Consider the following 23,386-nt stretch of genomic DNA (forward strand, 5'->3'; position numbering starts at 1 on the left):
GGGAGGGAGGCCCGCCCCTCCTGGCTTTGGAATCCGGCTGGCTCTGTCTTCGGACTGGCCTGGGGTGAAGGCAGCCTACTCTGCGGGGACGGGCGTGGGGAGTGGAAACTTGCCTTGGGGCTGGGGAGGGGGGGCGGCTATCAGGAGGTGCCAAGCGCTAATGGAGGTGCAGCGCAGATTAACACGGCTGGCACCACGTCCCCCTTACGTCCCAAACCACTCTTGCTAGCGGGTCTCCCCCTTCCTCTCCACCTTGGGCTACCTGAACTTCCCTGACCCGGTGATCCTGGGACCCGGCTTTAACTCCTTTCTCCCTTGTGTGGGCCCAGGCCTCCCTAAACCAAACAGAAAAGCCCCTTCCCCTCCAACGCGGTGCCGGCAGGCCGGAGTTTGAAGCTGGGGTGGGGAGGGTGTCCAAAGGGAGTCCCAACAGAAACAGCAACAAGAAATCTCAGAGATCCAGGAGTCCTTCTCCCCTAGTCGTTAGTATCCCCCAGGCCTTTCCAAAGGCCAGGAATGGGGCTGGGTGAGGTCCATGTACCTTGGAAGAGAGAAGAAAGAGGAAGAAGAAATATGGAGCTGAGAGAGGAGACTGCCTAAAATCAAATCTAATGACCTTTGACCTGGAATTGCTCCCCCTTCATCCTTGAGATAGAGACAAATATCCAGGGCGTGGACCCCACCCACCATGATCTGTGGAGAGAAGAGTAGGGGATCCTGGTAAGAGACCCTGGTGCCAATTTGGTCTCAGGCTCTTTGTGGTGGTGTGGACCTGGACAAATCACTACACCTTGTTTGTAAAATGGGTCTTTGTCACCTGGGATTATTGGGAGGATGAGGGAGAATGAAATTAAATGATGGGTTGCTGGGGGCTTTGGCCACGTTGTAAGGTGCTGTGCAGGGGTCAGTCATGATGGAAGGACCTGTTACTTCCCTATTCTCCGCCTTCCCCTGCTCCACAAAGAGGTGAGATGAGAAGTAGAATGTAGATTTGCCCAGGTTCAGTGACCCTAATACATATAAGGCCAACCTGCTGTGTTCTGCTAGGGACTGAATACACCGAATCCTCCTCTTCACCCTCCACAAGTGGATGGCCAGCCTAAGTCGTTTGTCTAATCACATTACTTTAAAGGGAAGGTGCGGATAAAGCCTGTTAGCATTGTTCGTGAACAACCCTGAGCAGGTTTCCCATCTGCGCTTTGGGCACAGGAGAACCTGGCATGACAGAGGAGGTATGGGTTTTGCAGTCAGAAAGACCTGGATTTTTTATTTGTACTACCTCACTTAGCTGTAAAATGAGGATGACAGTAATTGTGTTGTGAGCAAGTGGTATGAATTTCGTTCCCCTTTCTCTTTTTGACCTTCTGAGCTCTACTTAGCAGCCAGGAAAATTCAGATGATAGAGATGGGGTGATTAGCTGGAGCCAACCAAGCAAGGATTTAGAGCCAGAACGCAGAATATTCTCCTTGGATTTTTGCATTGCGTATTCCAGATCAGGGAGAAAGAACTGTGGGTTGTCGGGTCGTTCGAATTTTTAACTTTCATAACTATGCATCCACTCAGCCAATATACTATTTCTCAAATGTTTACTATGTGCAAAGGTCCAAGCCTGCTGTAGTACACTGAGCCAAACAAAACACTGGTTCCCGCCATCAAGGAGCTTGTTGTCTTAATGTCTTCCTTTACAAGTCGCAAACATAAATTCACGTGATTTTCACAACTGGATGACGGAAATATTAGGATTAGGAGGAAACTGAGGCACTAAGAGATTAAGGACCGCAGTGGTGCCAAAACAAAGTAATGTATTTGATGATGTATTCTGCACTCCGGGGGCTCCCAATCTACTGAGAGCGTTAATAAAAGGTTGCTTTTGTCTGATATCTGCCCTCATTATTCTCTTGCTTCATTCACTAATTTTTCCCCCGCTAATAAAACAACCTTCCAGAGAATCCAGGACACCTGCAGGGAGTAGGCCACTACAGCAAAAATCCCCCAGCCCGCCTGCGCAATCCAGCTGACTTCCGGCTTCCACTACCCACATGACCAGGCACCCATGCTGCGCGTGCCTAGTAGGAAGTCGGGCTATACCACTTTGCCTTAACAAAAGGATACATTTTTCTATGTTATTAAGTTTAAAAACGATTCCCGATACCAGGCTTCTATTATCTCGGGTCTTTACACAGGATATAAGTAAGTTTAGGGTGGCAGAAGATGAAAGGACCAGAGGGGAATACGGGTGAAAGCGGAGCCGGGGATGGGCTCTCCCCTTTACAGATAATGGGAGGAGCCCGGCCAGAAGGAGTTCTTTCCTGTCCCTGCTGCGGCTGCAGCCATGAGGTGAGGGCCCGCGATTCCCTGGTTTGGGTCGATCCGGGCTGCTGGAGGACCAAAGGGCCCGGTACCGTGGCCCCGGGTGGGAGCGATGAGGTGGAGGCAGTCCTGAAGCGGCCGGTCCGGGAGCTCGGGGTAGACGGGAGCACACTGGGCCGGGCCTCTGGAGGATGGGGGTGAGGGGAGCGTCCTGAGAACTCAGGCCGCCGGAAGGACTGGTCCCGCGCCGCACCTGTGTCGGGGGCGACCCACGTGGGCAGAAGAAAGGTAGCGGCGGGGACTAGGCTGTGGCCCCCGTGGTCGCAGGGCGTCCCTGGATCCCAGCCGATGTCTGCCTCCACGTGACGTAGGCCCCAGGCCTCCATCTGCGCGGAGGGAGGTTATCCCTAGCACGCCTGTCGACTGCTCATAAGCAAACTCTAACGCTGGCAGAACGTAATTATTACGATAAGACGAAGGAAACGAGCCCAGGAAGCAAAGGACTAAACTAGCAAACCAGGTCTGCTGGCCTCGGGTTCTTCATGCTAAACAGTTGTTTTTAGAGCTGAACACCAGAATGAGGATAGCACCCCCCGCCCCATTTTATCCATTGTCCTCATTTTGCAGAGGAGAAAGAGCTTGATATTTGATATAAGAAAGATTATTAATCTGGGGTGGCAGGGAAATGTGTTTGTCCTTAACACTAAGTGCATATACACATCCACTTTCCCATGTGTTATGTTAAATAACAGTAGAAGACATTGGAGGGAACATACATCTTGCCGGGGATGCTCATTCTTGCCCAGGAATGGCTTCCAGGGTCTGATCGTGTTTTGTTTGTGACAGTATGCTCAGGCTTCAGAAGAGGCTTGCCTCCAGTGTCCTCCGCTGTGGCAAAAAGAAGGTCTGGTTGGACCCCAATGAAACCAATGAAATCGCCAATGCCAACTCCCGTGAGTTCTTGGGATCTATATCCATTCTTCACCCTACCCCTTCCTCAGCCTTCATGAGATTAAAGAGAACACAATTGTGTTGACTCAAACAAACCTAGGGAAAGCTCCTAGTGTGGAGGTCTTATAAAATGGAGGAGTCGCAGAAATAATGGAGATGCCAGAGGTTTTCTTCTGCCATTTGCCAGAATGACAGGATAGAAGTTAATGGAAGCACCTGATGTTATATTAATGATTATTGCTAGAGTGGATATTCTGTTTTATAGCAACGTGAAGGATAAGAAGAGACGGGACTGGGGAGTAGGGATGAACAAGAAAATGATGTGGGAATACCTGGCCTTAGACTTCAGTAGAGCCTGTTGGCATATTCAAGGCAGTTCAACAGATGTCGGTCCTCTAGGTAACATCGATCCCCACATTACTTCCATGTAATACTGCTACAGGAAGAAAGTATTCAGTGACATTAGGTAAAGATGGACTTTATTCAGGACCATTGCAATGGGATTTTACAGCAGGGGAGATAGATTGTGCAGGATTCTTACTAAAACTAGAATTTACAAGGGAGTGCACAGATAGGCCTAGGAGAAGGTTCAAGAGGCTGACGGAAGATTGGTTAAGCAAAGACTCTTTGTAAATATCGGGGGAAATCATAACCTATTTGGGTTTGTGGCATTGTGATATGTGCTCTAAAAAATCCTCATCTTGTTTTAGACCCGTAGCTCATAGGTGCGACAGATAGGATCTAAAGGATTAGGCTGTATCTGGACACTATTTTGATTGTAAATATATATATATATATATATATATAGAGAGAGAGAGAGAGAGAGAGAACTATAAAACATCTAAAAGGGTAAGAAAAAAAATTGAATGAGAAATAAAACAGTTCGGAATAGCTACCATTTTTGAGATCACTGCGCGAGGGTTGTGAGCCTCGCCTTTGGCCTGTCCTAGTTGGATTCTGGGTTGTGACTGGTGTTCTTGGGGCTAGGCCCCAACTGACTGACCAGGTGCGTTGTGTTTTTCCAGGCCAGCAGATTCGGAAGCTGATCAAAGATGGGCTGATCATCCGGAAGCCTGTGACTGTGCATTCCCGAGCTCGATGCCGAAAAAACACTTTGGCCCGTAGGAAAGGCAGGCATATGGGCATAGGTGAGTGCGTTCTTGCCCTTTCTCTAAGACTTAAAAAAAAAATAGATGGTTAAGCCTAGACTGAGATACATTCAGAATACTTTTCTCCCATTCTGTCTCATCTTGAACCCTTTTCTTACTCTGAATTGGATGGGTTTTCTCTCTATGTGCAAATCAGAAAGTTGGCACTAGTGTTGAAGTTGAAAGCGTTGGTAGAAGTCTCATTTATTGAGCACCTACATTATGCCAAGGATTCTGCTAGGTACTTGAAAATGTTATCCAATAAATCCTAAAAGCACTTTCTAAGGTCAGGATGATTTAGGGAGATGATGGTCTCACCACCTTTAAAGCCCCTTCCAGCTTACCATACTGCCTTGGCGCATGCCTTCTCATATCCACATTCAGTGCAAGGTGAATGGAGAAGAATTGCCTTGTTTGTGCTTCCTTAAACTTTGAGTAAATGAACGAAATTTAATATTTGGGATCATCACCTGTAAAAAACTGACTTGCGACCTGGATACACTACAGTAGACCTAACTCCTCTTCCCCGCAGGTAAGCGTAAGGGTACTGCCAATGCTCGAATGCCTGAGAAGGTAACCTGGATGAGAAGGATGAGAATTCTTCGCCGACTGCTCAGAAGATACCGTGAATCTAAGAAGATTGACCGCCACATGTAAGCACACCCTCCTCTTGAGTCCACCAAAACTTGTTTGCTGCGTTGATGGCTTGTTCTTTGCATAGACACAAGCCGTCTCATTGGCCTTGGCAAGAGAGCCATATGTGTTAAGTAAGCCTTTTTAAGAAAGGTCTTCCATGTGTACTGCTCTCTTTTTCCTCATACATAGTCTACACATTTATCTGCCAGATGAGCTCTTCTATCTAGAAATTGCACAGAAAGTCTTGATTTGGGGGAAAGTAGTTACTACAGCAATAGAAGAGAGGAAAGGAAACCCACACATTTAGGGACCTTCTGGAAGGGCCAACCTCTAATCCCATTGCTGACCAGAACCTCTGCTTCTTACACCCTGCAGGTATCACAGCCTGTACCTGAAAGTGAAGGGTAACGTGTTCAAAAACAAGCGGATTCTCATGGAACACATCCACAAGCTGAAGGCAGACAAGGCTCGCAAGAAGCTTCTTGCGTAAGTTTCTTCAGGAATTGGCCTCTGTCATGGGGCAGGCTCTTTGACCTTTAAAAGGAGGGGTTTTTCTGAGACATTTAAAATGTGCTAATACCTAATCTTGACCTGCATGCAGTCTGCGTTAGAAGTATATGCTCTTCTGTCCTCTCCACACCATCTACCATCATTGTCAGGGTAGGGACTGTAGATTAGTTGAAGCAGGAGCTCTTGGTGGCCCCTGGAACTCATTCCTCAAGCTGACTAGGCTCAAAGGGAGAGGACTGGGCAGGTGCTTCCATCTCCCAGCAGCTCATCTATTCTCAAGCTGACCCATCTTTTCTCTTCTATTACTCAGTGACCAGGCTGAGGCCCGTAGGTCTAAGACCAAGGAAGCACGCAAGCGCCGTGAAGAGCGACTCCAGGCCAAGAAGGAGGAAATCATCAAGACTCTGTCCAAGGAAGAAGAGACCAAGAAATAAAGCTCCATCTCTTTCACCTGTACATAGTGGCCTGTACTTAAACTCAGCTTTTCTAGCCACTGTCCAGTATATGGATCGATCATTCAATAAAATAGCTTTCATCTGCCTACCTCTCTGTTGCTTCCAAAGTTTCTGACAGTTGGGTGGGTCTTTGCTGTTTAGAGGGCCAGTACTGACCACACTGAGGACAGATGCAGGCCCTTTCCAGGGTGCCTGTTTCATTTCTTTCTTGGCTCCTGGCCTCTGGTCAGGCTCATGACCCCTTGGTCCATGGAAGAGATGGTTTCTTTATCTTGTTTTAGTGGGGTGTGGGCCTTTCATTGAAAAGAGGAAGGAATGGCTTCTACCCAAGCCTCTAAAATACTGCTTCAGAACTGCCTTCGACAGTAGAGCATGAGTGTCACCTTAAAGAGGTCTGAAATGTTGTTTGGGAACCAGTAATTGTGATATCAGTTGTCATGTTTTAAAAACAACAAAAGAGTATGTTTACACTTCTCAGCTGGGCACTGAGGTCCAGGGTTGATGTCTACGGCCCTACAACTCCAGGACAGTAGGGATTTCAGCTACCACCAGTCAAGAAGCTGACAGCTGGACTTCAGTCGCTCACTAGTACCTAAGCTCTAAACTACTGAAGCTGTCATTTGGAGCATCCCAATTTCTAAACTTGCTTTCCTGTCCTACCAGATTTTAAGGTTCTTATCTATCGCATAGGGTACAAAGGAAAGGCTTCTCAAATTGAAATACGGGAATATAATATACGAAAATGCCATTGTGAGTTGCTTAAGGAATTCATATCCCCTTTTGCAAATAGGAAGTATGTTTTGTTTTGCCACTTGTAATAACTGCCAATACATTTTACAATAAACTTACCTGCTCTGTGAGCTAAGTACATTGGCATTGATTCTAGTCTTCACAACATTGTAAAGGAGGGTTATTAACCATGTTCATTCTGTAGAAGGAAAACAGGTGAAGGGATGTGTTGAATTCACACAACTTGAACTAATGTTGCACTGTTGGGGTGGAAAACGGATTCAAGATATTTAGGAAGTAACATGGACATTAGACATTGTGGGGACTGAGGAAGTCTGGCTTGGTCCCCAGGCCTCAAGCTTTGGAGGATAGTGATGAGAAGGAACCAATTGAGGTGGGAGAGTGGCTAGAAGAGCTGAGTTTCGGATAAATTGAGTGGGTGGCAGTTTGAAGGTGAGGTGTCCAAGTAGAAGGGGTCAGTCCTCCATTTAAATACAGGAGTGTCAACTCAGGTGAGAGGTCTGGGTTGGGAGGAAAGTTGGCTAGAAAAAGCCACTATATTGGGCACAGCTAGGACTGGTGTGCCCATGCGTGTTATCTCCCTGCCCTCCTCCCTTCTTAGGAATTCTTGTTTTTGGGGAAGCAATGCAAAGGCCAATTGGGGGCCTTCAGGGGATAGACTGGGCAGATGTCCCATCTGCATTTGTGTGGGAAAGGCAGGGCTAAAGTCTTGGCAGTAGCAGACCCCTCTCCAGCTCTGCCTCATTTGTCCTCGTCCAGTCTGGACAGAGTGGGGCAGGTGGGCGGCCCAAGACAAGGAAACCCAGACTCAAGAATCTCTAGAGGACCTTCACCACACATGTGCATCAGACTGGGACAAGAGGTCACTGATCTGTGGGCTCCCTGTTGCCGCTGTAGCAGCCTGTGTGCATTTAATCCTTTAGCTCTTGCTCGAATCCTTTGCCCATCCCAAGTGGGGAAGCGGTGGCCTAGAAGGGGGAAAAGGGCCTTGGCCAAGTTCCCAGCTTGAAGCATGGGACACCTCTTCCCCAGGCCTGGACCGGCGAAGGGAGGGCATTGAAGACCGCTCTACCTCCACACCCTCCAGGCAGTAGAGCGACCAGAGGAAGAAAAATGAGGTAAAAACTTGGGACCAGCGTGGGACTCCTGAGCCTGCAGCACAGGTTTCCACCCTGGACCAGGAGATGGCGCTGTTCTCTCACGGGTTGCTGCAAGTGTAGGAAACTGCCTCACTATTTGGGTTTTGTTGTGGGTGGGGTGGGGTGGGGTGGGGTAGGGTGGAAGGGAAGGGAAGGGAAGAATTATGGGTTGTAAGATCCTATCTATTGGGAAGTTTAGGGTTTAGTCACTTCTTTCTGAAGCTCACCCCAAGCCTGGAGGTTACCTCTTTTCCACCATGGGCTTCCAACCCCTTCTCAGAGCAGTACCTGGGAAGGACCCTCAGCAAGAAGATCCCCTAAAGTAATTGCTAGGTCTCTTCCAGGTCCTGGAACCTTATGAAATTCTGATGAAAAGATATATCCATTCTCTCAAGAGCATACAACTGGTCCCATTATGTAATTTTGCACACTCTTTAAAGGGGTTCGTGGCCCCCAGGTAAAGACTCCCTGAGCAAGTCCTGGAGGAGAAAACAGGCCCGGACGGGCCAACGACTCCCCAGAATCTCTGCGTTGCATGAACACTAGCACCTGCTTCTGACTCCTCCAGACATGGAAGGGTTGACTCAGTGGGCAGAGCTACTGCACACAGTGGGTGCTGCAGGGCCATAAGCTGGAGCCGGCTCCATTCCCTGGCTTCCCCGGGAACTCACTCTAGGTTAACAGAGGGACCTCCTGGCGGGGGTCATCCTGCAAGCACAGGGGGGCTGAGGCTGGAAGTACAATGCTGCCTGCCTTGTACTCCTCAGCAGGTGCCCCCAGCCTATCCCAAGCATTGCAGCGGGTGTGGGACTCTGGAAGGGAGGGTATGGGGGCAAGGGGGGGAGTGGGGTGGGCAGGAGGCGGGTGAAGAAGGTTGAAGGGGCCAAAGAGAGTAGCTGGTGCTAGCAGGATGGATGGAATTGCATGGAGGGGCTCACTGTGTCCCCCCTCCTCCACCTCTGGTATCCATCTCTGCCCTTAGGCCTCCTGTCTCTAGCTCCCAAACTCCTCCTCTTCTTGCACCCCTAAACCTAGAGAACCTTCATCCCCACACAGTTAATCTCAGGTTGAGGTGGAGGATGGAAGGATACGTGTGGGTCAGACAACAGGGCCAAATGGTGGGTTGGCACCACCAGCAGGTTCCTGGGCATCCTCTGCCCCAGGCCAATGGTATTGCTGGTTCAGCCACCCCCAGAGTGAGCACAGAGGAGAGCAGAGGCTATGGTGGGGGCACCAGCTGTTCCCAGCCCCCAGGCTGTGAGCATGCTGTCAGTGGTTCAGCCACCCGAAAAAGCTGCTGTGCTCAGCAGTGCAGCAAATGGGCTAGGGAGGGGGTGGAGGGGTCCAGGCCAGCTGCCGGCTGGTGGCAGACCCAAGTGGGGTGTGCAGAAGGCTTAGCTGAAAGGCTTGATGGGGGTGGGGTCTTGATCCCTGGAGCCCCTGATTCAGCATCTCAGGCTGTCTCTGTTTCCATCTTGTTGGTTTAAGGCACTGAGGGACCCAGAGTCCGGTGGGGGAAGAGCTGAACTGGGAGGCACGAGATGATTTCTGAGACTAGCTTGACAACTATTTTGCTGGGTGCCCTTGGGTAAGTGACTAATCCATCTGGGTCTCAGTTTGACCTTGGGTAAGCCACCTAATATCTCTGGGCCTCAGTTTCTTCATCTGTGAAAAGGGACACTACCACTTTCCTCACTGGATCATTGAGAGGATTAAATAAATTAAGTTCCTGGCTTGGTTCCTGGGGTGCAGTAGGTGCCTATTTATATGAGTTTACCTTTTTTTAAGCCTTTGAACTAGGTGTGTGACTCCTTTTTTCACTTCTACCGCCAGAGTCCTAGGAAGAGGGGGTGGGGTGGTCATGCTCCTCCTGCTCCCCCACCAGCTCTAGGGCCTTCTCTCAGGGTCTGGTCCCACCGAGCTTACCTCGCTTTGGTGGTGGGGGCTGGAAAGCAGAAGCGGTGAGTGCCTGTCAGAGAGGGGCAGGTCCTCCACCCCCTGCGTTATCGCAGCACCGCGTTGCCCTGGCACCCCCGCAGCCCGCCTCTCGCTCTCTCCCGGCTCCCCTCTGCCTATAAATAGCACAGGACGTGCTCGCAGTGACGCTGACGTGGCGCGGCGGGCGGAGGGGAAGGAGGCAGCTCTGCTGGAGCAGGTGGGCGGCGGGCACCGCTGCGGGAGGGGAGCTGCCGCCCGCTTGCTTCGTGCCAGGCGCCCGATGGGCGTGATTGAGTCATCTCAGGGACCCACTGTCCGCTCCCGTCCTCGCCGCCAGCGTTGCTGCCTCGGGCTTGGGGGAGCTGCGGGAACGAGACTGATCTCGGGTGGGTATTGAGTCCCCCAGGTCCTAGGCACGGCGGGTCTGGGACAGCACTGCTGGGTGGGCAGGAACCGTTCTGACGCGCGGAGGTGTGTGCCCGCTCCCTGCGCGCCTCAGGTGCGCTAGGAACCTGAAAATGATCATAGGCCCACCGTCTCTCCCTCCAGCGTCCCACGACCCTCTCTCCCCAGCGCCTTCTCTCAAACACCTCCCCAGATCCCACGTCTCAGGCTGCTCAGTGGGAGGGAGTGAAGAGGCGTGGGGACCCCTGCAATGTCAGCCCCAACACCCCTCTCCTTAGAGACAAATTCCTCCACCCCCATTCTTTGCCCCTTTCCTTCCTCTATCCCACGATACACGGAGCAGACACCTTGGGACAAGAAACATTTAATTAGGAGTCTGGGGGTCAGCAATGCCCCAGCAGACCCATCATGCAGCCTCATGTACAGTGGGCATAGGGCCCGCCCCTGGGATATTGCTGAGGGGGCCTCATGGCAGCAAACAGGGCAGTGTGGCTTGAGCCCCCCTTTGCAGGGGAGAAGTGGGGCAGGGGCCAGTGGGTAGGAGGATGTGTCCCTCGCACTGCATGGGAGGGCGTGACTGTGCCCGGGATGGGGGTTGGCATCAGCTGGCACGCTCAAGGGCACAAGAGGAGGCTCTGAGCTGGGGGGGAGAGGGAGGTTGGCACCAGAATAAAATAACCTGCAAGGGAAGGATCCTCTTTGTGTGTGCCCACCCTCCCCCCAGGATACCTACTCCCTTCCTTTCCTGGTGTCCAAACAGAATGATCCACCTTCCTTATCTTTCACCCCCTCTTCCTCCCAGGGTGCTTTGGCCAGATCAAGGATACAAATACAGCCAGAAAAGGGACCCCTGCAACCGCAGCCCAGCAACCCTGTTTCCCGCAGCGCCCAGAGAGCGGGCGAGGAAGGGGCCATTTAGAGGTCAGTCTGAGGGCGGGGCTCCTGGGGCTAGCCTGTTGAGGATCCTGGAGCTGATTGGTCCTGTCGCTGGGGGCTTTTAGAATCCTGACAGTGAAATGGGGGCTGTTTGGACCAAGCATGGGCCAGTTTTTTGTTCTCAGTTGGGTTTCTGTGTTCCGGTTGCTCTTGGATGTCCTTTTCCAGTGGGCAAGGGTAGGGTGAGGCTGCTCTCTGGTGACTGTCTCTGATTTGCCGCACACTCCACGGTCCTCAGCCCTCCCCTCCTCTGCCTGCCCAGATTTCAAGTAATGGGAGAGATTCCTGCAGAACTTTCCTGAGAATTAATGGAGTGAGAGGCAGTGAGACCAGGAGGTGGACTCGGGACCCTGCCATAGCTGAGTCTCCTCCCAACCCAGGACAGGTAGCTGAGGGTCAGGGAAGGAACCTTCCCAAGGCTCCACTTCCAAAGGGACAGCTGCATGGTCACACACACAGACCCAAGCAGAGGCTTTGTGGGGAAAGGCAGGTGTCAGTCATGCAAAGCTGGTGTGGGCACTGGGAGACTCTCTGGAAGAAGCAGCAAAGAAGTTCCCCAGGAATGCCCCCCAGGGCTAGACTCAGCACAACAACTGCTCTGGGAGTGCCTGGGCACTGGGTAGACCTAACGAGCTTCCCCATTCCCTCTCACTTTCTCCTCCACCCCCAACTCCCAGAGCACCTCCTCAGGGCACCCTGGGACCCAAGAAATAAAACCGTCCTCAGACCACAAGGCTCCCAAGCCATGGTGAGTGGCCCCTAGGAGACAGGCAGAGGGAGAAAAAGTGTGGGCAGATGCCTGCTCCCCCACCCGGGGTTAGAAGCAAGGGCCAGGCATGGGCAGGGGTGGCATCTGGGTTCTCTTGGCTCCTCTCAGATCTCGGTCAGGGCGTCAGCTGGCACCAGGCCCCGCTTCTTGCCGCTGCTGACGCGGATGAAGCCATCAGCATCCTTGCTCCTGCCCACGCCCACACAGATCTGAGACAGAGAGACATGGAACTGAGGCCTGGCACTACCTGCAGCCCTGGCCCTGAGTCCTGCCAATCGTTCCCAGGGGGCCCACTCCAGGGGATGATGCCACCAGCATCAGATGTAGTTCAAGACCTCAGCTGGGGTGCTGGGAGCAGATCCCATGAGGGGCCGGAGCACAGCAACCAGACCAGGACATCAGCAGACACCGAGCAGCACTTCGGGGCTGACCTTTGAGAACAGCTGATTTATTGTGGTCCCATTCCCATTTCACAAAGCAAGTAAGAGAGGGAAAAGGACTTGCCAAGTTTACACGACTAGCCAAAGGCAGAGCCAGCGTTCAAACTCAAGCCTTTAGACTCCTAATCCAGTGCGCCTCCTCTCCCCAAGCTGTCTCTAATGTCGTTCAGCCCCATGCCTGTGCTGGCCACCAGCCCCAAATCCCACCAGCAGAGGACAAGAAGGCCCTGCAGTCCCTTCACTTCTAACCTGCCTTCCCTCCCACTGCCACGCTGCGATCATCCTCCTCCAGGACACTCGTGGGCCCTGCTGCCTCTCCCCCGTGCCCCTCTCTCCAGCCGCTGCAGGGCGCAGGCACTCACCTGGTTCTCCTTGAGGCTCATGTAGCCCTGTTCCTTGTTCCCGGAGAAGGGTTGGCAGCAGCGCCAAACATTCTCACCTGGCCTCACCCGCTGTACAAAATTGGCTGGGAAGAAGCCAACCCGGTCACCAATCTTGCCCTGGGGATGAGGCTGACATGAGCACCAGTGCCACCCCACCCCCCACTGCTTTCTCTAGACACAATGCCCACACAGAGCCAATGCCAGATCCTGGGCTCTCTGTGTTCGAGCCCCCAGTCAGGTGGCTTCTGGGTTGGGAAGGGTACGACGTGGGAAGAGGGACAAGGCTGAGGCAGGGGTTGGTGGAGTGACAGCGAGAGCAAGGCTTGAGGGTTGGTCCTAGGCTTGGCGTGGGCCAGTGACTGAAGAAGGGGCGGTCTTAGGGGCCTGGAGAGAAGGGGAGGCAGTGGCCACGCAGAGCAGAGGCTGGTGAGGTGCCCAGCAGGTCCCTCTGCACCCCGACCGCCCCCCGCTTTCAAGTCACCTTCCACCAGTCCTCGTTAGAGTCATCCACCAGCATGATGCGATCTCCAGGCCTGGGAGGAAAGAGCTGGGCAGCAAACAGCAGAAGGGACCTGCCCTCCCACATCCCAACAGTCCTGGGCCCCCCTCATCTGGGGGCGGCCCACAGCTACAGCAGACACTCTCCAGGACAGAGCCAGGGCAGTGGGCAGGAGCCATGCCATCAACAACAACCCCTGTTGGAGTCTGGGCAGCTCCGCTCCTCTCTGGGCCCAGCAGCCTCAACCATGCCAGAAGAAGGTTCCTGAAGGCCCCCCTCATGTTCCAAGGGAACACAGAGACCTGAAGTGGGAGCCAGGCAGCTGCCCAGTGGGGCTGGGCACAAAGAACTTACTGCAAAGCCAGGTCATTGTTCTCCTGGGGCAGAAACTTGTAGAGTGCAACATAGGAATACATGGGTCCCACGTCCTTCCGCAAGGGAGGTTTGGGGAGCTGTGGAAGAGCTCTGGATCAGTGATGGGAGGGCGACACCCTCCTCACTCCACCCACCATCCACCTGTCCTGACCTTGCTACCTGCGGGCTAACAGGTGGGACACAGTGCTCCTGGGCCACGGATAGGGCCTCTCCTATCTGCTGTGCTTACACACCCCTGGAGGGACTGGTCCAGGGATGGAGAATGGGGGGGATACTCCGCTGCTTGCTGTACCCTGGAACTGCCCACCCTGGAAGGGAGCAGGAGTGGGAGCAATAGGCACTGGGTCAGTGGTGGGAGGGGTAATACCCCTGCCTCCTGTGCCCACTCACCTTGGCATTGCCATCCCTGTAGACTGAATATAAATGATGGAACAGTGCTACTCCCCTCACCCTGCTCTCACCCACCTATGGATCAGTGACAAGAAGTAACATCCCCTTCCCACCTGGCCTGCCAGGGCTTGGTGCCAGCATCACCTCACCTGCTGTCCAGGGCTCTTCTCTGGTACCGACCCTTCACTCTCGGCCAGGGCTGTGAATACTGGAGACACCAGGGTGGGGTCAGGATGTGAGGCAGCAAGAAGCGTCTGCAGGGCATTCCCTTCCCACCCCTGGGCTCTACCCCCACTCACCACTGTCTCCAGGGCCATCCTCTGAGCTGCGGATGCTGCTTTCCCCATCCTCCGTCAGCTCATCCCGCTCACTCTGGGGACAGAGAGAGGAGAGGGTTCATCTCCTGGGCCTTCATCCTCGAAGACCCCTGGCCCTGAGGTTCCCCTTTGTTTCCACCATACCAGGCTCCGCGTGGGGGACTCAGAGGTGCTGCTGAAGCTGGAGCGGTTCATCAGTGCCAAGGAGGTGCCGTAACGAAGGGTCTCGTAGATGGGGTCCACCTTCCCGCTGGCCCCTGATGAGGATCCACCCTTAAGGCCAGGCACCCAGCTGCCAGCCTCACTTTGCCCTGAAGCCCTGTATCTGGGCTCTGTCTGCCCCACCAGCTCCAGCTACGCATGCCCGAGGCTGAACTCCCTGCCTCCCCTCCCCTGTCCCACCCAAGTCTCCCTCATGGCAGGGAGAGCTCCATGTCCTCCCTTGGAGTCCATGCAGAAACCCAGGGCATCCTTGACTCCCCACTCTCTTCACTGCCCATATGACTTCATCACCTAGTCCTACCTTCCAGATGTTTCCCGAATCTGCCAACTTCTATCTCCACTGCTACCAGCCTAGGCTAAGCTACCAAACTCTCCCTTGGAAACTGTCATGACCTCCCAACTATTCTCCCTGCGTCCACTCCTGCCCCTCCAATCCACACAGCAGCCAGAACGCTCTTGTACAAACACAAAAATTACACTTAGAATAAAGTCCAAAGAATAATGCTAAAATGGACCCCAAGGCCCTTCACACCCTCTCACTCTCAATCCAGCTATGTTGTCCTTTCTTTAACTGCCCTTCTTTCCTTCCTTCCTTCCTTCCTTCCTCAGGGCACCCTCGGCCTACACCAGTCTTCCCCAGATCCTCAGTGGCCTAACTTGCCATCCTTTACGTCTCCAGGATGCCTTCCTGGTCTCTTTGGATGAGGACAGTGCGTGCTTTATCATCTCTTTGTTCCCTACCCTCCTTTCAGGCATTCATCTGAATGGCGATTGATCGATGATTGGTGTGATTAGCCATGTCATATCTAGCCCCCTTACAGACCATGAACTCCACTTTCTTCAGTGCTGCGCCTCTGTGTCTGGCACTTAGTAGGTGCTCAATAAAATGTTTGTTGAAGGAGGAATGAAGGAATGAATCCTACGCTCAGGACAGGAGCATCCAGAGAAGGGAAGTGGAAATGCCAGTGTGACTCAGGTGCCCATCTGCGGAATGCATGGGTTCCTCATTGCACCACAGTGAGATCAGGGGCAACGGGGGAGGGGGACACTCACCAGTGGGGGGGGAGTCTCTGCTTGTGGCACAGGCTGGTGGTGGCTCATGCACCAGGAGGGGGGAGCTGAAGTTGCGGCGGAAGGAGGAGGACTGTGGCAAGAGGGGCCAGAGAGAGGGCATGGGGATGTCACAGCCCACTGAGTACTTGGCCTTCCCCACCACCTCACAGGAGGAACCAGCCTCAAGGGTACTCACTCCCCCACATGCCAGTCCTGGGAGCCCTCAGCCAGCCGTCTCTGTATGGTTCCCTACTCACCGTCTTGACTGGACATTGCTGGTGGGAGATCTCCTCAGAGCACCAGAGGTGGACGCTGACTTTGCACGTCTTACACCGCAAGCCCTGCTTGGAGTTTCCTGGGAAGAATTTGGGTTCGACAAGAGGGGCTGGTCAAGAGAGGCTGCATCCATGGACAAGAAGCAGAGGAGGCAGCTAAGGGGGTAGGAAGAGAGCGGGGGTTTGCGTGCCCTCGTGTCAGCCTCAGGGCCTAATACGTATCCCCTCACACGGTCAGGGTGTAAACTGGCACTGAAGCCTGACTTGTTGGTAAACACAGCAACACTGGGCAACCGCCCACCCCCAAGACTCATCTGTCCACGCAGGGTGAGAGCATAGTTAGGACTGGGGACCCTGAACAGCAAGAGCCCAGGGAGGTCCACGGGCCCATCCCTTGCCCGCCTCAGGCACCTACCCACGATGAGCTGGTGGCAAAGCTCACAGGGACTGGCTCGCTTGAAGACATGTTCCTGGAAGCTGTGCAGCTTTACTGGTTTGAGTGATGCCAAGGGGCGCGGGACTGGGCAGGGGGAGGGTGCTGGGGTGGGCAGGCCTCTATCTGTGGATGCCAATGGTGGGGAGGGAGGGGGCAGCGGGGTTGGGGGTGTCAGCAGCACCTCAGTGGGGCACTTGAGCTCAGAGCCTGAGCGAAGGAAGAAGTTCTCCACACTCTTACTTCGGAGGATGGTCTTGAGGGAAAGTGAGCGCTTGAACCGCTGGAGCTGAGAGAAGAAGAGGAGCTGTGAGTGGAAGCCTGAGAGGGGGCTGGCTCGCCTCCAGGATAGCTCTTTGGTCAATAGCAGCCTGAAGGCTGAGGGCCAGAGGTGAGATGAAGTACTAAGAGAGAGGCTGCAAGTTCCAGAAGGTGGGTCACAATCCCAGATAACCCCCATGGGGGCTGAGGCAAACCAGACAGTCGGGGAGCAGCTACTGGGCTCCTCTAGCCAACTGAGGCGAGTCTGTATGCCCAGCCCAGTGTTGTCTGATTTGCCTATTTTTCAAAAGAAACCTAGAATTTTATGTGCAATTCGATAGACATAAACTCAAGAGGTTTTATTTCCTTCTTTCTTTGCAGAAATGGTAGTATACTATTTTTCTTGCACCTTGTTTTTTACCCTAACAGCCAATCTTGTAAATCATTCCATACCAGTACATAAAGAGTTCCATCATTCTTTTTTATGGCTACACAGGAGTTCATTGTATGGGTGTACCATTTACTCAAGTTAAAAGAAATACTTCGGGGGCTAAACAAAACACACCAGGTCCCAAGTTTGCCACCTGTGTTCTTGAACAGAGTCACAGTAGGGTCTGCTCATCCTGCTTCCTCATCCTCCAGGCTGAGTTTTCCTCCAAAACACCTTTCCAGCCCAATCCCCCACACTCACCGCATCACCTGCACAGCTCTGCCCTGGTTCAGGTCCAGCACCCCCAGTCTGGTTCAAGGCTACAGACCCTTGCTGCCACCTTGCTCGTTCCCACCTACTCTCCATACAGCTGCCAGGGAGGTGATCCCTGACCCGGCTGAAAACTTTTCATGGCTCCTCAGGACCCAGCCAATGCCCTGGCCCCAGTCACTTGACTCTGCGGCTTGGCCAAACCTCCCTTTCCAACCTATGCCTTTTACCTGCAGCCCAGACATGAGGATTTGAACTTATTCATATTTCATGCCTCTGAGCTTTAGACTTATTTGTCCTCTTCTCTGCCTTATGCAATTAATGCCCTCTTTATCCTTCAGGGTTTCCAGTGACTCTTTCTCTTCCTGGAAGCTGTCTCTCCTGTAGGAATTCCATTTAGTGAAACCACTCCCTCCTCTGCACCCCGTACCGACTTCCATTATAGCTCCAGTCATGTTTATGTTGTCATTCACTTCTCCCTCTCCCAGAAGACTGTGAGCCCCTTGACGACAGCGGTAGTTTCTTCAAATCCCCACGCAGGGCCTCAACATATAGTAGGTGCTCAGTCAATATTTGTTGAATAAATGATGAGCAAATGACTGGAATCCTGAATGGAGGTCACGTTTTGGGTTCTGCAGTGAGGCCAGAATCGTTGCTGCTGCTCACCCAAACATACCCTTCTTGAATCTGCCCAGGGTGAGGCCTGGAAAACTCTCCACCCAGATCCTCATCCCTCTCCTCCTATTGAGAGCCTTCTTACCCTTGCCCACTCCTCTCCACCAGTGATAGAAAAGGGGGGCCAGAGTCTGGCTTCAGGAAGGGAGACTTGGCCAGTGTTTCCAGCTGGCACACGGGCAGACTATGTGTCACGACTGCCAGCCTGGTAACTGTGCCAAGAGGATGGAAGTGGTGGCTGCTCCAGCTATAGGGGAGGCCAGTAGGCAGCAAGATGGAGGGGGGAGCAGACAGGGGGATGTTTGGGCACAAGGCACCCCAGTGTGCCAGCTGGGAAGTCAGAGCCCTGGGGTGTCTGGCACTCTGAGTTGCCCAGCTCCTTCCAAATGCAGCTTCCTGGACAGCACTGTGGGCTTCTTTGTGCGTCTGAGAAGCTGGTAGTCTCAGAAGCACAAAGAAGCAGGGCCCCAGTCTCAGAGGCCTGTGCTTTGGGGCAGAGGTGGAGGGCCAGAGGGACAATTAATTAGAACACAAATGTGTTCTATGGGCTGAATGTGGCTCTGGGGGCTCTGACAGGCCCAGAGGCAGGTGAACCACCCACTGTTCTGCCCAGGGGCCATGGACATAGAGTACATGAGGTCTCTGGAGGGTGCGAGCAAAACTAAACCTGCTGTCTGATGGTACGTCACTTTCCTTCCTCTCTGTGAGCCTCAGTTTCCCCACATCCATGAGGAAGGAGGTGGGAGGCTGCCAGTGGCTCAGTTGGTTAGAGCGCAGTGCTCATAACACCAAGGTCGCTGGTTCGATTCCCACGTGGGCCAGTGAGCTGCGCCCTCCACAACTAGATTGAAAACAACCACTTGACTTGGAGCTGATGAGTCCTGGAAAAACACACTGTTCCCCAATATAAATATATAAATAAATAAATAAATAAATAAATAAATAAATAAATAAATAAAGAGGAAGGAGGCAGGTCTACATGCTCTCTAAGCAATGCAAGGCTCTGGGTCCAAAACGCAAAAACATACACTTATAGATATGAGGGGCTGTCATTGTCAGAGGACTGGAAGTGAGCTAGCACTTTATAAGCAGCATCTCATCTCTTGAATCCTGGTACTAGCCTCTGAGGTGGTGACAATTCTCGTCTCACTTTTCAGATGAGGAATGGAGGCTCGGAGCGGTTGAGTCACGTAACTCATCACAAGTGCTCAGCTGGTCCATAGCAGAGCCAGGACTTGCACCAGGCGAATCCTGCTGCTCTGGACCTTACCTTGGCCCTCACCTCTGCCCCTCAGTTGCACCATAGGCTTGTCCACCACGTCAATCATGAAATTTAGGATTAGAAGAGATTTGAAAGACTGGCCACCTAGAACAGTCTCCACTCTATCACTCTGTATGTCCCCTCTGAATAGTGTCTGACTCTGTTGGTCACCTCTGTGACGGGAGGGACACCCTCTTTTGGGACAGTCATTCCATCTTTGGGCAGCTGAGATCGCTGGCAAGTGCTTCCCTATGTAAAGCTGAAACCTGCCTCCTGGTAATTTTTGCCTATCAGCCCTTGTTCGAACCTCCCTTGGCTCCAGAAAGGGCTACTCCCTGTTACACACATCAGTCCTTCAAACACTTGAAGACATCAATCATGTTCCCTCTCCCAAGACCATTATTTCCATAGTAATCCTCATAGGATGAGATTTCAAGACTATGCTTCAGCCTGTGCCCTTTTCTGGTGGCTCCCTGGCTTCAGTGCCAAGAGCCACCTCTGCAGGGTTCCAGAGGCCTCTGGAACAGAATGTTCCCCAGCAACATGGCAGCCCCTGCTCTGCTCGCAACGCCCTGGCTTGGCTGTTGGCCCCAGATGTGGTGGCTGGCAGATGTCAAGGGCTGTGTCTGGAGGAAAGGAAGGGGGCACCTCTGCCAAACGGTTTCGTGCTGCGCACTCCAGAGATCTAGGTTGGCTACCCAAACCTCATTTTGGCTCAGTTTGGCCAGGTATTCTCACTCCTGGGACTCCTAGTTCCCAGAGAGGACCTTTCCCCATCTCCCCACCAGCTGTCTTTCTGGCATCCCCACTGTTGCAGGACCCATTCCCCGGCCTGGGAAGAAGTTGCCATGTACCCTGGTGAGCTGGCCCACCTGGATCCTATTCCCTCTGAATGTATCAAGAGCTTGTCTGGCTTAGAGCTTGAACCACCAGAACCACCAGGCCTATTCTTCTGAATCCCTTCCCAGAGGCAGGGCTGGCCTGCCCATCTCCTCTCACCCTAAGTGGTCCCTTCTTTCCTTGATTCCCCACAGCACCTCCTCACTTCCCGCCAGCTCCTGAAAGGACACTAAGCAGCTGGTGGTGGGTAGTGGTGGACTTGGCACAAGCTGATTCAGATGGCAGAGCTGGCATGGCAGGGTCTTCCCAAGGATAAAACCCAAGGGGGAATGGCAGGTCCAGTGTGGTACTGTGGGATGGGAACCCATCAACGGTGATGTGGATACTAGGAATGTCCCTGAGTAGCTTGGGTGCAGGGGTGAGACCCAACCTTAGGACGAGCAGGAAGCTGTATTTGAGCTGGCAAGAAATGCCTTAGTGGGCCCCAAACACTGATATATAAGCATGGAATTCTGGCTTCCCTGCCTGATGGGCACCAGCCCCCTCTGTTGTACCTGCTTCAAGTTGGGTTGGATGGGCAGCAACCAATCCTCTCCCTTCCATCTCTCCCACTCCTCCAGTCTGGAGACAGAGGTTTCTTTGAGACAGATTGGGGGCGGGAGGGTAAAAGGAGGCTGGCAAGTTCCCTGAATTATTCTCTCTCTGCCTTCCTGATCCCCAGCCCAGCCCGTGTAGTTTTTACTGAGTTCTTCACAAAGGGGAAGTATAGGGGAAGGGGCAAAGGCATGGAGCTCCAACTGGTCTGGCACAGACGTCCAGGTCAGAGGTGCACTGCCCCTCCTCCCCTGCTCCTGGGATCTCTATGGTCAGACCCAGAGCTGATGGCATTGGAGGGTCCTGGGCTGGAAAGAGGGTGGTACAGACCTGCCAGGCCCAGACCTCCCCCTCCCAACACAGCTGAGCTTGCAGCCTGCTGATTGCTGAGGCAGCAGGCAGCACTGCCCAGGCTCCCACCTGCTTTCACTCCTGCCTACTTGTAGAGAGCTCTTAAGGAAGAGGCATGGCTGACAGGCCCTGGTGTGAGAAGCAGGGCAGGGCCTGGGAGGCCCCCAAGCCTCTGGGAAGCAAGCATGGGGGTTATGTACGCATGTGTATAGGGTGATTAGAAGGCAATTGAGAAGGTCAGGGGCCTTGGAACTCAGGATGGGGCTCAGCTCCTGGGATCCTCTGCCTGATAGAAGCTGTCACAGATATTCCAAGCAATATCCTTCCACCCCAGCTCCTCATTCCTTTCCCAACAGACACTTAACTCTCTGAGGGGAAGTTAATTCTGTGTTCTGAGAGCCCAGGGTCTCATTCTTAGAAGGGGGCAGGAGAAGGTCAAGTGTTTATCTGAAGATTTGGACATGGAGACCCACTGGGTCTCTCTGGTTTAGGGATGGGGAGCTTCCTGGGATGCCTCAGCCAGACGCCACCCTGGCCCTATTCATCTCCCCCTGGTCACTCCCTTGATGACTTTGACCTTGAATTAACCTCATATCTTGGGGGGGTGGTCAAGACAGAATGAGAAGGAAGATGGGCACTGGAGAGAGCTATAGGTGGGCTAGTGATACCAGGGAGAGCTAAAGTATCACTATCCATTTCTGGTCCTAATTGCCCCCTCCTCACAGGGATAGCAGAAGCAGAGTGAGAACAAAACACCAGGTGGAAGGGAGAGGGAAGTAGGTCTTGGCCTGAAGTCTAGGGCAGGGGGGCCTGGAGCACCGTAAACACAGTCTCTTCTTTCCCCATCCCCAGACCCGTTCAGGTTGCTTCTGCAGAACTTCTTGCGGGGCAGTCTGGAACACCTAGAACTTGAGGAGGGAGCAGACAGATTGGGTGGGTGGGTGGGGCGTTGAATGCGAGCAGCGCTCTTCCCCTCCCCCTCTTCAGTGCCAGGAGTCTGGGCTCTCCGCCTGACTTCAGTGGGGAATAATTTATTCGTTGTGACTCCCGCAGGAGTAACAACCATACATAATTAGGGTTAATTATGACATTCATTAATTACGATTTCTCTTTTTGCTTTTACCCTCCCAACTCCACCCCACCCCCGTCCCGTTTCCGGGGTGGGGAGTGGGGGTGCTTGTCTTTCTGCTTTGGAGCTGCAACAACAGTCCTCCGGTCCCCGCCCGCGCTGGCCCGCGCTGCCGCAGCCCTTAGCGTGGACTCGAAAGCTGCGCACCCCCGGGCCGCGGCCTCACGTCCCCGAGCCTAACCCGGTTGGGAGTGGGGAATGCAGGACTGCAGCGGGTCAGACAGAGACGTCCAGAGAGACTCGGAGATAAACACAGAGAGACGCCGCCAGAACACGGGAAAGATGCACACAGGGAGATACCAAGACAGAGACAAACAGGTTGTAGAGACATATTCAGAGAGAGACAGACAGACACAGACCGAGAGAGAGAGAGAGAGAGAGGGAGAGAGAGGCTGAGCTACATCCAGAGACCTGGCGGACGCAGGAGGGGAGCGCCTCGCACGCACACCGGCGCGTACACCGGCCCACACCCGCTACACACGGCTACACACTCCCTCCGCCTTCGCTGCGCCGATTCCCTCCAACAAAGCCGAGTTACAAGCTCCCTGGAGGGTCGCGGTAGCGAATCGGCTCATCACGCGCGTAAGGGCGTGTTGTGCTTGTCTGATGGGGGATCCTAGTGGCCCCTCGTCGCGAACCCATCGGAGCCTTAAAGATCACACGGGCCCGCCACTGTGACCCCAGGGCACCCGAACCCACAGTGGAAACTGCGTTGGGTGGGCGCCCGGGCCGGGGGCGCACCGGACCGGGGTCCAGGCCTCGCGCCTCCCGAGTTACCTTGGTTTCCTGGAGGGCAGAGACGGTCCCCGGGGGTGTGTGGGTGGCCGCGTCATCTGGTTCATTCTCCTTCTCGCTCATTTCGGTCATGGTTGGGGGAGAAGGGATGAGAGGGTACCGAGACCCGACGGCAGGCCCGCTGGGGGTGGGATACGGGTGGCGGACGTCTCTCTGGGACCCTGAAGCCCTTCTCCGAAGACTGCCCCCACTGAACCCCAGGAGAAACCCCGCCCAGGCAAAGCAACCCCTCACTCCCGGGGGCGAGCAGAGAAAGTTCCCGGGTTGGCAGGTGAGGGAAGGAAATTACACGGAGCAGCAGGAGTGGGACGACCCCAGGAGTGAGTACCGAGGGGCTGCAGAGGATGCTTCTCTGAGCCAGGGCAGGAGGGAAGTGGGGATGCGGGGATGAGCCGAGGGAGGGAGCGACGGAGCTGTCCGTGTCCGGCGGGCACCGCCGGCCGCT

At 53.7% G+C, this 23,386-nt stretch overlaps 2 protein-coding genes and 2 long non-coding RNA genes across 7 annotated transcripts; 2 read left to right on the forward strand and 2 right to left on the reverse strand.

Annotated features, from left to right (window-relative positions):
- Positions 1-2,271: 2,271 nt before the first annotated feature.
- RPL19 (ribosomal protein L19) lies at positions 2,272-6,884 on the forward strand. Of its 3 annotated transcripts, none has more exons than XM_081027998.1 (6): positions 2,272-2,338; positions 3,158-3,264; positions 4,288-4,410; positions 4,943-5,063; positions 5,422-5,532; positions 5,867-6,884. In XM_081027998.1, exons 1-6 carry the CDS (start codon positions 2,334-2,336, stop codon positions 5,988-5,990), a joined length of 591 nt encoding a protein of 196 aa, XP_080884124.1. In that variant the 5' UTR covers positions 2,272-2,333; the 3' UTR covers positions 5,991-6,884. The 3 variants fall into 3 exon arrangements, with proteins under 3 accessions (XP_080884124.1, XP_080884125.1, XP_080884126.1); XM_081027999.1 differs by having other exon boundaries at positions 2,328-2,831; XM_081028000.1 differs by having other exon boundaries at positions 2,328-2,467.
- On the reverse strand, positions 4,348-9,962 carry LOC308488328. Its single transcript, XR_013991885.1, has 3 exons — positions 9,827-9,962; positions 6,861-6,939; positions 4,348-4,439 (listed from the first exon to the last, which is right to left on the reverse strand). It is a non-coding gene; the product is annotated as an uncharacterized lncRNA (long non-coding RNA).
- Positions 9,963-10,001: 39 nt separating this feature from the next.
- On the forward strand, positions 10,002-15,477 carry LOC308488137. Its single transcript, XR_013991859.1, has 4 exons — positions 10,002-10,224; positions 11,046-11,164; positions 14,500-14,560; positions 15,184-15,477. It is a non-coding gene; the product is annotated as an uncharacterized lncRNA (long non-coding RNA).
- Positions 10,592-23,386, reverse strand: STAC2 (SH3 and cysteine rich domain 2). 2 transcript variants are annotated; one of them, XM_081027471.1, is made up of 12 exons: positions 23,270-23,386; positions 22,924-23,062; positions 16,318-16,624; positions 15,885-15,982; positions 15,628-15,718; positions 14,497-14,609; positions 14,335-14,407; positions 14,185-14,243; positions 13,625-13,722; positions 13,253-13,304; positions 12,751-12,888; positions 10,592-12,157 (listed from the first exon to the last, which is right to left on the reverse strand). In XM_081027471.1, exons 2-12 carry the CDS (start codon positions 23,011-23,013, stop codon positions 12,053-12,055), a joined length of 1,224 nt encoding a protein of 407 aa, XP_080883597.1. In that variant the 5' UTR covers positions 23,014-23,062; positions 23,270-23,386; the 3' UTR covers positions 10,592-12,052. The 2 variants fall into 2 exon arrangements, with proteins under 2 accessions (XP_080883597.1, XP_080883598.1); XM_081027472.1 differs by lacking the exon at positions 23,270-23,386 and adding an exon at positions 23,231-23,262.

This window comes from Rhinolophus hipposideros, assembly GCF_964194185.1.
Source record: "Rhinolophus hipposideros genome assembly, chromosome: 20".
NCBI classification, from domain to species: Eukaryota; Metazoa; Chordata; class Mammalia; order Chiroptera; family Rhinolophidae; genus Rhinolophus; species Rhinolophus hipposideros.